At 51.1% G+C, this 13,125-nt stretch overlaps 2 protein-coding genes across 2 annotated transcripts; one reads left to right on the forward strand and one right to left on the reverse strand.

Moving 5' to 3' along the window:
• Window positions 1-723: 723 nt before the first annotated feature.
• On the forward strand, window positions 724-3,540 carry LOC123053662 (glycosyl hydrolase 5 family protein). Its single transcript, XM_044477175.1, has 4 exons — window positions 724-1,357; window positions 1,445-1,692; window positions 2,213-2,733; window positions 2,827-3,540. The coding sequence occupies exons 1-4, from the start codon at window positions 929-931 to the stop codon at window positions 3,342-3,344; spliced, it is 1,716 nt and encodes a 571-aa protein (XP_044333110.1). The 5' UTR covers window positions 724-928; the 3' UTR covers window positions 3,345-3,540.
• Window positions 3,538-7,644, reverse strand: LOC123053661 (probable galactinol--sucrose galactosyltransferase 2; the record flags this gene model as incomplete). Its single annotated transcript, XM_044477174.1, is given in 14 exon segments — window positions 3,538-4,119; window positions 4,286-4,374; window positions 4,469-4,686; window positions 4,784-4,918; window positions 5,011-5,078; window positions 5,168-5,309; window positions 5,380-5,790; window positions 5,880-5,987; window positions 6,062-6,169; window positions 6,314-6,405; window positions 6,526-6,574; window positions 6,675-6,765; window positions 6,861-7,090; window positions 7,171-7,644. Coding segments are annotated over 14 exon segments (2,418 nt in total). The 3' UTR covers window positions 3,538-3,822.
• Between the last annotated feature and the right edge of the window lie 5,481 nt (window positions 7,645-13,125).

Consider the following 13,125-nt stretch of genomic DNA (forward strand, 5'->3'; position numbering starts at 1 on the left):
TTGATGGAGGGCTTCACTCTCTTCAAGCTGCTCCTGGGCTTTAGTTTTTCTTCATCTTTGCTTGTAGGTTGCGTGAAGCTAGCTAGCTGTTGCAGAGCACCATGTATCTCTTAGCTGTTTTTTTCTGCTTCTATAAGTGGGTTGATGCTGTAATCCTGGCCGGTTGATGGCTTTATTAATTCAAAGTCGGGCTCGACGTGAGCCTTCGTTCTAAAAAAATATAACATAGGCACACATAGTGACAAAGCTTTGGCTGGGCCATAATGGGCAGCCGCCCCCCAACTCATCATGTTTCTTTCCAAACCTCGTTTTGTATTCACATATCACCCATGAAAGATAGGATCAAAGTCGCGGAGCTTCAAGGTTGAGGAAGTCACCGCAGATACCTCGTTATCGACGGAAATGTTGCCTCTTATTAAAAAAATAATCCTCATTAATGAGAGGCCAAAAGCGTCAATCATCCAACACTGTTCGTTTTTTGACGTAAGATATGAAATGTCTTCCGGGTGCTTCCTTCCAAAACCCATACAGCACCGCTCGACATTAGGCATCCCAAAACATATATAAACTGTAGCAGTTAGGTGGCCATTTTTCTCCAACCCTCTACCGACCTGCATATTCTTTATCTCCTTCTTTTCAGCCGGGTTGCGAATTAGGAGCAGTACAGCACTGATCTCGTTGCAGTGCCTTGAAGCAGTATAAAATAGTTGTTGCATTCTTGAAACATCGGCAAGCGTTAGTCACCCTCTTGAAGCCCTTCACACATGTCAAGACCCGTCTCAGATGTCACCACCAAGTTATTCCTTTGAAGCCTCGCCCTCCTTCCACAGGCCCATGACGAAGCCAACCTAGCTTGCACCACGTACCGTGTGGTGTGGTATTATATATACACCCACCGGCCCTCCGTGCCATCCCGGCCTCCATCGCCATGGCGACGACGGGGAGGGTGAGGCGTTCTCCTCTCCTCGCGGCGTGGCTGGCTCTCGGCCTTGCGTGGCATTGCGCGCTTCACCATGCTCCGGCAGCGGCCGTGACGCTGTCGACGGCGTCGCGGTGGGTCGTGGACGAGGCCGGGGACCGCGTGAAGCTGGCGTGCGTGAACTGGCCGTCGCACCTGGAGCCGATGCTGGCGGAGGGGCTGGGCAAGCGGCCCGTGGGCGCCATCGCCGGGGACGTGGCCGCCATGGGGTTCAACTGCGTCAGGCTCACCTGGCCCACGTTCCTGGTGACCAACGCCTCCTACTCGTCCCTCACCGTCGAGCAGTCTTTCCAGAGGCTCAACCTCACCGAGTCGCTCGCCGGCATCAGGGCCAACAACCCCGCCGTCGTCGACCTCAAGCTCATCGACGCGTTCAAGGCAAGCTCGTAAATCTTTTTAGTGTATAATAGTGCGCTTAATTTGTGTTGGTGTCAAACTGTTGATGTGTGCATGGCATGCATACAGGCCGTGGTGAGCAGCCTCGGCGAGAACAACGTCATGGTGATCCTGGACAACCACGTGAGCAAGCCGGGGTGGTGCTGCGACAACACGGACGGCAACGGCTTCTTCGGCGACGGCTACTTCGAGCCGGACGTCTGGGTCGACGGCCTCACCAAGATGGCCACCATGTTCGCCGGCGTCCCCCACGTCGTCGGCATGAGCCTCAGGAACGAGCTCCGAGGTCCCAGGCAGAACTCAAACGACTGGTACAAGTAAGTACTAGTGCTTCCCGTATCCTGATTGATCACTAAAACCAAAATTATTGCCACCAGTAAACACTGTTGAACTGATGATCCTATTCCAAATGTCGGCCAATTTTTTTTTTCGGTGATGGAAGTCTAAAGTGTGTGTGGCAATGCGCGTCGAGCCACCAACGACATTGAGATTTTTGTTCATGAGCATGTCCTGGACGAGTAAATGAGCCTGAACAACCTAGTAGTCGTTGGCCGCTGGCTTTACATCTCCAACTGCTGCTCCTGCACAGCATGTGAGAGACAGTAATGGCATTTACTGCAAGTGATAGGATAGCCGTCCAGCAGACAGCATCAGTCTTCCTCTTCAGTGAACCACCAGTAGTCCTTCATCTGCTCCGGAGGGCATGAGCCTTCAATGCCTCGAGCAAAAGGGACAAAGCCTAGTTACTCCCACACATGGCGCCAGCCCCGTCATAGTGTCATGGCACATGCAGCTCACTGAGTTGACACTGACGACGCACGCGGCGCACGCACGCAGGTACATGCAGCGGGGCGCGGAGGCGGTGCACGCGGCGAACCCGCGGGTGCTGGTGATCCTCTCCGGCCTCAGCTTCGACAACGACCTGGCGTTCCTCAACTCCCGGCAGGTGAGCCTGAGCTTCGCCCGGAAGGCGGCGTTCGAGGTGCACTGGTACAGCTTCTCCAACGGCCAGGAGTGGGCGGCGGGGAGCCCCAACGAGGTGTGCGCGCGGATCGGGGCCAGCGTGTCCCGCCGCGCGCTCTACCTGCTCGACCAGGGCTGGCCGGTCTTCCTCAGCGAGTTCGGCGTCGACAACCGCGGCGGCAACGCCAACGACAACCGCTACTACGGCTGCGCCGCCGCCGTCGCCGCCGACCTCGACCTCGACTGGGCGCTCTGGACGCTGCAGGGGAGCTACTACCTCCGGCAGGGCGTGCTGGACCTCGACGAGGTCTACGGCGTGCTCGACAGGGCATGGTCCAGGCCGCGCAACGACACCGCGCTCCGCAGGGTCCAGCCCCTGCAGCGCCCGCTCAGAGGTTGGCACCCGCCGCGTTCTGCTCTGTTCGTCTTACCCCGGCCGGCCTGTGAGCTTGCGACTGATTTCATGATTTTGGTGCGTGTGTTTGCAGGGCCTGGCTACGCGGAGGCGGCGCCGTACACGGTGCTGTTCCACCCGGCGACGGGGCTGTGCGTGCTGCGGCGGTCGCTGACGCAGCCGCTGGAGCTGGGCGCGTGCGCCGACACGGAGGCCTGGGAGTACGCGCCGCAGCAGGGGCGGCTGGCACTGCGGGACAGCCCGCTGATGTGCCTCCGCGCGCAGGGCGCCGGCCGGCCCGTGCGCCTCGGCACGCCGTGCGACGACGACATGTCCCGGTGGCGCCTCGTGTCGGACTCCAAGCTGCACGTCGCCGTTAACACGTCGTCTTCGTCGTCGTCCGGCTCCGGTAGCGGCATGCTCTGCCTGGACGTCGGCGCGGACGGCCAGAGCGTGGTCACCAACCCGTGCAGATGCCTGAGCGCGGACAACAGCTGCGACCCGGAGAGCCAGTGGTTCAAGCTGGTGAGCAGCACGAGGAGCGTCGCCGCCAATGGCATGCTCGCGGAGCTGCCTGTGAAGCTCGGGAGCTCGAAGATTCGCTCGCTTTGATCAGCGCCAGTAGGCCCGACATAATTGTATAGGTGCACGAATCCGTTGTAGCTGCAAAGGCGCCGGGATGGACGAGAGAAGCTGCTCTAGAACTGGAGTAATATCCTTCAGAATTCAGATAACTGAATGAATGTTGGGGCACTGGAGCCTGATGGCCCCAAGCTTGCCAAATCGGGCAGTTCATTCCAGGAAATAATCTCACAAATTGATCTACATAAATCTATAATTTTGGTTCGTGTCCAACAGACTATAACAGCCATAACGACACAGAAAACACACGCATACGCACACGGAAACACGACGCGACATGAACACACTTCTAAATCCGGTGAGCAGAGTAATTGTTTCAGAAGCTGGGAGGCAGCAATTACGGAGAAACCACCACGGTATAAACATCAGTGGTTGGTCTCCGAGAAATGAATGGCGCAGAGCAGAAATTGCAACAAGAGACATCAAGGTCACATACAGGTTCAGGTCTTCAGGAGGCTGTGTAGAGAATCTCTATGTTCCTGACGCTGCTATGGGAAGGCCCGTCTGAGAGATCAAATGCTAGCAAACCATCATCAGAATGACTGAACTCTACTTCGTGCGCATCAACTCTACAGAGTGCCGGCCTAGCAGACGAATACGCCCCAAAACGTCCGGGCCCTCGGCATTTGATCTGAACTGTCGTAGCTGAAGAATCAACTGTGCCTGTGATACTGTCGAGTGCGCCACCAGAGTTGAACATGTTGAGCAGTCCAAGTGGCGCGAACCGAACAGCCCCACCGTAAACCTGGTGCAAAAATGACTGTTTCTGTAAGAATATGAAGTAATCTAGGCTCAACAAATGTTTTTTTTAGATTAACAGGGAGGCTCTCCCTGGCTCCATTAACCAGAATGAAACCAACGCATCCATACAGTCTCAACAAATGTAAGCAAGGGGTGGACAGAAATCTGACCTGTATCGGTGATATGGTATAGATCTCACATGTCATAGTGACCAATGAAAGCTCCAAACTTTGGTGCTTCTGGAGCCTTGAAAGAGAACCTGCAATACAAAACAGAAGGTTAACTAAGATCTTGACTGTACAATAGATCAGACGCAATTGCGAAGAAGAAATGAGTAGCTAAAGAAAAATTACATGAATTGAAAGCATATACTGCAGTCTCTCCATTCCACTCATCACCAGTAATCTCCTCGAGAGACTCTACATCTGATGGCGAGAGATGACCGGTTATGTTAACGGCGGTGGGAACATGTGAAATTTCTTCGACTAACCAAGTCCAGTTTCCAGCTCCCTGACAGTTGAATACTCCGACGGCAGCAGACAAATTGTTCAGGTTCCATATTTTCAGAAGACTGCCCAAGAGTTAATGAATCAGTATTCTTCGTCAAATAGATTAGCAGCAGACAAACTGGAAAAGCTAAATTGATGTGTGTATTAGTGTAAATATACCTTTTACCATCCATGACTGGATCATTGAACAGGCAATCGCGAGTAGGACGACCAGCATACCTTGCTCTTAGAATCGAGCCATCTGGTAGAACAAGTTTCTTCAGAACATTGAAATCGTGCACTCCTGGTTTGTCACTACATATCAACATGGGGAGAAATTTATACATCAAGCACGATTTGGTTAAAATCAAACACCACACCTGAAGAAAATGCACTATAAAAATCACCTGACATAAACACCACCTCCACTTAGAGCCCTAGCTGCCCCATGAAATTCTGCTGTTTCATGCTTGCTCTTTATATCAGAAAGAAAGAGAGAAAATTAGCTGACACTAAAGTACAGAAATGTGACTAATCAAACTAACGGGTGCACAATAATCTCACTTGGAACATATCCCAGTCCGGGATGAAAATTTCTCCCAATAAAAGGCTATTGAATGCTACATTAGCAATGTGCAGAGTTTGCAGTGTTGGTTCCCGAGGCATGAAATCTTCTGATGCTCTAGCAACTGCACTCTTCAAGGCACTACAAACAGTGAAGAATCATGTCAGATTCTATGTACATAGCTCATACTGTTCACAACTGGATTATTTACCTATAGATGTGGTCTGAACTGTGACTCATGCAGCATATTAGGTTATTTCCTTTGAAGTTCCGAGCAATAGATTCCTCAAGAGCATGTTGATACTTTCGAGTTAATGCAACACGACCACCGAAGCCATGCCCGAGAGTCTCCATCACATTTTGCACATCTACCTTCACACCATCCACACCCACACTAGAAAGGTAACTGTGTTGATCATTGTAGAATTCATATATCTTCTCAGGATCAATGATACCAACTCCATATTTCTCCAAGCTGTCCATGGCTACATCCCTCAAATTTGCAACATCACCAGGAGACTGGACGGGGTAAACTAGTTTTGGATTGTACTTCTCCATCACGTCCGATGATGTACAGACACCTCCCCAATACCCAAGTAAAGCATGCCATGCGTAGACGTACCTGAAATTTCACAACATTTTGCTCAGCAAAAGATGACCTTTACTTATATATTAGTCATATAGTAAAGTATTGCAATAAGAATCAAGTACTTGACTCCATGTGTCTCTTTGATTTTCTTGACAAGATCTCCCAGATTCTTGCAGGCTTCTCCCCTAAACTTGTCATTCTCCTTCAGATCAACCAGCCTCTCTGCAAACCTGGCAATGTTACGATGAAAATCAGACGTAGTACACTCTTTTTTGTATGTATTAGCAAAGGCTGATACACATACACAGTCTCTTCAAGAAGAGCTCCATCCACTTCCTTGAATTCGTTAACTATTTGTTGCCAACCATCATCTATAATCAGAAACCTTGGTGGTGCGCCTCCTTCACGCAAACTATTTTACAGGGAATGCATCATCAGTAAATGACAATTATCAAATGAAGGAGGTGTATTCAGGAAAAATAAAATAAAAGTGAAGGGTGCGGCAAATTACATAAAGAACACATGCAAATCAAAGATCAATTCAATTCTTGTATACCTTTGAAGGCCCTCTTCAATCCCTACTGGGTTGACAGCTTTATAAAATGCATCCCAAGTGCACCATCCAAACCAGTCTAAGTTTGCAGGGGTCTGACATTTGTAGCAAATTTACAAAAAGACTTGTCAGAATCAAATAAATCGAGATATGTCCAAGATCAACAACCTTAGTCTAGTTAGGTGATAAAAGTGTAAAAACCTGTTTATATATACCTCCTTGCTCTCTATATGACTGAAAGTTCCTTTGATCTTGGACAGTATCCTAAAGAAGATGCAAGTAAGCCATTTGCCCATTTCCACATAGAACAAAAAAAAAGTCCATGTCGTTGTAGTCGTAATGTAGCATTTGAGTATGGAATTACTTGATTGATTCCTTCATAAGCTTGAAAGGATTGTCCCCTGAGTTGACGAATACCGCATCAACTGCGTCCATCGTCTGCACATCAGGATCACCTAGGAAAGAGTCGACCATTCCGCTAAGGTTCGAGCATTGCACAGTTTGATCCAAGCACCATAGCATTCATCAAGTCAAGGTGAAGTCTGCCTACCACTCTCGAAGCAGAATTGGAGCTCATTCTCGGGACTCCCTTGGAGGCTAGCCCGGAAATCGCCATCGAGGACAGGCAGCATCAGAGCGTACACCGTGTCCTCGACCCCATTCCCCGTCTTCTCCAGAAGCAGCATCTGCGTCTCCGCCGGCACGCCGGCCGTGTCCGCGCCTGTCTTCGGGGCCATCCACCAGATCTTCAACTTGAACAGCGACAGCCACCTCCATCCTCTGCACAGCAACCATCACGAACTTATCTCGGACCGACGCGCGCGCTGCGCAAGCATAATAAGCCATATGTGACCACCTACTTGGGGATAGTGCCGAGGGAGAACACATGGCGGCTGGACGGCGCCGCCGCTCTGGCGCCCAGGAACGCGGCGCCCGGGGCGGCATCGGCGACGCCGGCGCGTAGGGTGGCCTCGGGCGGGCACTGGGAGAGGAGCTCGCGCCCGCCGACCAGCAGGGACCCGCGCTCGAGACGCGTCGTCGCCATCTGCGGCGGGGACCCGTCGGCGGTGGCGCTGGGATGAGTTGAGGAGACGGCGGCGACGACCGACATTGCGCCGCGATGGAGGCCGCGGGAGCGCGAGATATGGCGCGGGGGTCGTCGAACTGCTGTGGAAGTGGAACAGGGACCCGGAGGACCGGGCGCCACGGCGACAGCGACCGCGAGCTGCAGCCTCGTCATCGCCAGCCAATAGGAATCGCATGGATAAGCTCAGCAATTGGGCCGCGTGGGGCACGCCCGAACGGGTGGCGTGCCATTGCTGCCTCCCGTGCGTGCGCGATGACGCGGGACGATGTTGGTGGTGGACGGGGCAGGGAGACTTGCCCGCCGACAGGTGAGCGGTAGAGCCTCCCCGTGCGTGCGCGATGACGCGGGACGATCTGGGAACCTCATCAAAGTTTCAGAGTATCTACAATCGGACCTCGTATCCTCCCAAACGCCCGGCCGGGCCGCCCGGTCCGTGCGCAGACACAAATTTAACATTCAACCGCAGCTGGCAAATCCGACTTAAATGTCCGAACTAATGGTACTTTCTATATACCCGACTTATGTTTCAGGCTGATATGGGACGCCGGATGCGTCCGTCACGTCGGATCCGGCCCATTGTGACCATCTGACCTCACATATATTTAATCATATCCGCACTCTGAAACGAAACCCTAGCTGCACTCCACTCCACTCGCCTTCCACACTACCCAGGCTCCTCTCCGGCATACTCCTCTATGGCAAGCACCGGATCCAACTCTGAGATTTTCGGATCCAAGGACTGGGAGCTCATACCTTGTAGTTCGGAGGAGCAGATGATCATCCGCACTGCTCTCCGACGTTCCCAGAGGAGTGATCCCGCCCGCAGTTTTCATCGATCCAGCGAGAATCCATTGCCTTCGCTAAGATGGCGCTAGGATCCGCCGGGGCCGGTGGATCATGGCGCGTGACCGCCGCCTCGCCGGCGGTGTAGACCACCACATGCCAGCGCAACCTTGTTGTGCCCGCGGAACCGTTTAGGTGGCGCCTCGTCCCCATGGCCTCACCCGCCGAAAACGGAGGCCATATTTGCGTCCATGGTTCGCAACCACAACGAGAATTGCATATGCGCCTTCAAGAAGAGGGAGCTTCGGCAGCCCGCGAGGCAGAGTCAGTGGACTCGCACGCTAGCATGGAAAGGGAGGAGGAAGCCCTCCGTGCTCGCATAGCCGAGAAGCGGCAAAAGAGGGCGATCAAGGCGATGGCAAAAGAGCAAAGCGGAGCAGTCTGTGCCATGGCCGGACTGCCCCCAAGGAGGAGAAGCCCAAGGATGGCGACGGATCGGACAGCTCTGACAGTGAGCAGATCCGCCTTGATCCATTTTGTGTCTTCGACCACTACTGTTGTAAGGAAGACGGCGAGGGCAAGGGCATGGGTGGATGTTGATGAACTTCGTCCATTGTTCATAGTTAGTATAAAGCATGTCAATTTGTAGTAGTCCGATGGCATGTGTTTAATTACATATGTTTAATGTTGCATGAGACTAATATGAGGATTTGGTTTGATGGATCCGATTGTGCACGCGCAATTTTAACACCTGCCTGGTCACTGTTTACGAACGAGTCCGGACACGTCAACAAACGTAGGGGCCGGATTAGGCAGCTTTGGTTGTAGATGCTCTCACGGATGGTTCATGCTTTGGCCTCCATGCTAGGACTTGCAATCGCCATTCGTCGATCGCTGTCGAGGGGAGCCTGGCTGGTTTTCGGCACGCATTTTCCGGTGAGAGCGGTCTTGTAATGTTGGATCTCTTTGTGTGAGTTGGGGCGAGTGGAGACATGTGTGTGCGTCATCATTTTTTTAAGCAAAATCCAATCTAATCATAATCTGTCATGGGAGTACTGAGAATATCATAAGTAAGGGCATATCAAACGTTGACCCTGAGATTGGACACTGCATCTAGTCTTGGACATTGATGCGGGAGCCGGCTATCCAACTATGCCTGCATATATTCAAAGTAAATATCAACAAATCAGACGGATTACATGCAAACTGAATGATTTTTATCTAAATCGAAGCACATTCATTACATTTTCGACATATTTCATCAGAAAAGCGACCGGACCTAATCCTACTCTAAATCTACAGCAGTGCACGTCCTTCAAGTCCTTGTTGTTCACCTCCGGCATTGGCCGTGACCATGTTCGACGGAGCATCTCCGCTAGCAATCCTAGCAAAAAGATGTGATCTCTGTGTTGAGAAACGTTGCATGGAAAATAAAAAAATTCTACGCATACGCAAAATCTATCCATGGATATGCATAGCAACGAGAGGGGAGAGTGAATCTACGTACCCTCGTAGATCGTAAGCGGAAGCGTTTAGCAACGCGGTTGATGTAGTCGTATACTTTCACGATCCGCCTGATCAAGTACCGAACGTACAACACCTCCGCGTTCAGCACACGTTCAGCTCGATGACGTCCTCGCCTTCTTGATCCAGCAAGACGGGTGAAGTAGTAGATGAGTTCCGGCAGCACGACGGCGTGGTGACGGTGGTGATGCAACTATCTCCGCAGGGCTTCGCCGAGCACTACGGAAATATGACCGAGGACGAACTAGAGGGAGAGGGGCGCCGCACACGGCTAGGGAATCGCGGTGTGTTGCCCCTCTCCCTCCTCTCATATATATAGCTGGAGGGGGAGAGGAGGCAGCCCCTAGGGCGCCCCAAGTGGCCCACGGCTGCCCTAGGGCACCTGCCCTGGCCGAATCCCCCCTTCCATATTTGTGCATGGGGGGAAGGAAAGGGGGGTTGACTGCCTTTGGGGCGCCTCCCCCTTCCTTCCCTCCCTCTTTGGTGCGTGGACAAGGGGTGGTGGGGCGTGATGAAGCTATGTACCTAGGGTAGGGTCATAGGTCTGTCCTAGACATCCTCCCCTAGGACATCACCCTAAAGACAGAAGCATTCGAAGGGTACCATCATCCACTCGACCAGAAGAATTCCACTCGGAAGACTCGAAGTCACTCGACCACAACAATTGTCACTCGACGATCAGAAGACCTAAAGTCACTCTGTATAGCAACGGTCGGGCGTTTACTTTGTAGACTTAATGGTCATTTATGACACTTTATTACTGGCGTTACCAGAAACGCTGTGTAACTGATGGCCGGAGGGGTCAGGCTGTAGGAGATATGCCCTAGAGGCAGTAATAACAGTTATTTTGTATCTCCAAGTTTGTAATGAATGTTTATGATCCATGCTATAACTGCAATGATTCTCGAGTCTACAATATCCACGAGGCTCGGAGGGAACTCATATGCACGTGTGGTATTATAAACGGTAAAATATATTCCTAGTCTTGCCTCTAAGACTAGCTCAAGTATTGCATGATGATCCTGTTTCCTGATCATGGGCATGACTATGCCGACAATTTTGAGGGCACAAGTTTGGTAGAACGCTTGTGTTGAATCAACCCAGATTGATGTTGTGCTATGAGATGCCTTCGTCACAAGTTTATGGTTAATATCATTGAGATAGTTAATGTTTGCATAATTCCTTAGACCATGAGAGTATCAAGTTCCTTCGTGCTTGCTTCTTGAACTTTGGGGTTTGTTAAACGTCATCCGTAACTGGGTGGCTATTACGGCAGCTTTCGGGTTCACGGAAAAGTATAGGAAGTAACAAGATAGCTCAAGATTGGGATTTGCTCCTCCGACGATGGAGAGATATACTCGGGCCCTCTCGGTGTAACGGTATCCATCATCGTCTGGCCAGACACATTGTGATTTGATCACTGGGATGCCGAAACACGGAAACGAGAAAAGAGAACAAAACCGGTAACGAGGTAACTTGCATGGTGGACAAATTGTTCGTCCATGGGCATGCAATAAATCTCACCTCGGGTGTTTGTGACATATCGCGAAGCAACAGGAATAGCTCACTGCAACTGGAGGTTCACTCGAATATTCATTCATGTGGGTATAGGGGTCAATATGGGTGTCCACGGCTCCGATATTGATCATTGATCGGAAGGGGTTCCAGGTCATGTCTATACTTCACCGAACCTATAGGGTCACACGCTTAAGGGTCATCTATCTGCTGAATACTAGACAGGGAGTCTGAGAGAAAATCACCGAAAAAGTTTCGGACACCGAAAAGTTTCGGACAGCGGAATCGTACCGCAGAGAGAGGTCATCGGATAAGTTTTGATGATACCGAAAAGTTGTTTCGGGATACACCATTAAGTCAAATTGGTTTCGGCACATGCCTGATAATTCTTGGAGGATGCCAGAATCATTCTGGAAGCTTTTTGGAATTTTCTGAGATAAAAACCGGAAATGTTCCGGAGCTGCCGGAGCCACTTCAAATGCTTTTCGCAGATGAAAATCACTAAACCGGAATTGTTTCGGAACGCGTTGAAAATAATTTTGGTGGGTACTGGAAATGTTCTAAGCCCACATAAATATTTTCAGTTCGAACAGGCGCTGAAAAATGTCGTCGTGAATAGTGAAAGTGCTTTTTGGGATATTTTATGGTGAGTCACCTTTTGGGATATCTCCAAAAGGCTTCTAGAAGGGCTTGGGGGCCAAGCATGCTCCTCATGGGGGTCCCCCAAGGGGGTTGGCCGGCCACATGTGTGGGGCTCCATGGAGCTCCACTTCACTCCCCATTATGCCCTTCATGTGTGACATTTGCATGGGCATTTTGGGTTTTTGTGAGCCATCCCTACCCCTTGGCTTTCCTATAAATAGAGGAGGAGTGGGCAGCCCAAAGCTCATCCCTTGCTCTCATACACATGCCATGCATTATCTGGCTTCTTCTCTCCCTCCCACGAAAAGAGTTTCGTAGAGCCGTAAGGCTGTCTGGGTTCCGGCAGGAACTAGTTCTGGACGGCGAAGCCCTGCCGGATAGCTGACACCGTATGTGTGCAACCCCGTAGAGAGATTGTAGTTTTGATCTTTTGCCCGAGGGGCTGTTCGAGTGTCCTCCCGAAGGGCTGTCCGAGTCTCCGTCCGAGTTTCGAGGGTCCTCCCGAAGGGCTGTCCGCGACATTGTCCGGGGGACTGTCCGACCGCCTCCCGAAGGGCTGTCCGGAGAGGGAGTACATCCTCGCGGTTGGGAGGTTGTAAATCCTAGCTGCGGGGATCTGCACCGACGATCTACACCGACTCTTCTTCCGCTGCGCTTCGAGTCGGTACGGATCAGATCAAACCTTGTATGCAGTCTCCATAGTGGTCCTGGGCGTGCTCGCTATACCGAAAATTTTCGTTTTCTGTCGCGTTCCCCTACAGTGGCATCAAGAGCCGTGCTATGCGTAGATGCAGGTTACGATCTAGAATACATGGAGATGTATGGGTATTGCATAATATAATTTTGGAGTAGATGAGATCTATTGCTGAAAATTATTTATGCGGGTGACAGATGAAATCTGTTACCCGACGTTCTTGTTGCTTCCCTAGAATTTGCGTTTGCCCAATCTCGAGACAGCATGGTGGAATTTGACAAAGTTCTGGCAATCCGTGATCCTGATTGATCATGGAAGTGCTATCAGTTCTTTGGGTTCTGCCATAGTCAAAAGAAAGATGAAATTCGCAGATGAAAGGGCATTGCAGATATGATCTGCACGGGGGTCATGCGTATGACGAAGTTTAGTATGGGGCTCGAGATTTAATTATCTCGTGTTTCATACACCACGAGATGTTAATCTAGCAACTTGAATAATCATACTTGATGATAAAACGTTGGTAGCTGCGGTTTAAGTCAAAACCTTAGAAGCCACGTAAAATAAATTTTT

The sequence above is a fragment of the Triticum aestivum genome, chromosome 2D (assembly GCF_018294505.1).
Source record: "Triticum aestivum cultivar Chinese Spring chromosome 2D, IWGSC CS RefSeq v2.1, whole genome shotgun sequence".
Taxonomy (NCBI): Eukaryota; Viridiplantae; Streptophyta; class Magnoliopsida; order Poales; family Poaceae; genus Triticum; species Triticum aestivum.

Bases quoted from the DNA above. Each gene is read 5' to 3' on its own strand.
- LOC123053662 (XM_044477175.1), top strand. From the start codon at position 929: ATGGCGACGACGGGGAGGGTGAGGCGTTCTCCTCTCCTCGCGGCGTGG. The intron at 1,358-1,444 runs GCAAGCTCGTAA...GCATGCATACAG, and splicing joins AGCTCATCGACGCGTTCAAG to GCCGTGGTGAGCAGCCTCGG. The intron at 1,693-2,212 runs GTAAGTACTAGT...GCACGCACGCAG, and splicing joins AACTCAAACGACTGGTACAA to GTACATGCAGCGGGGCGCGG.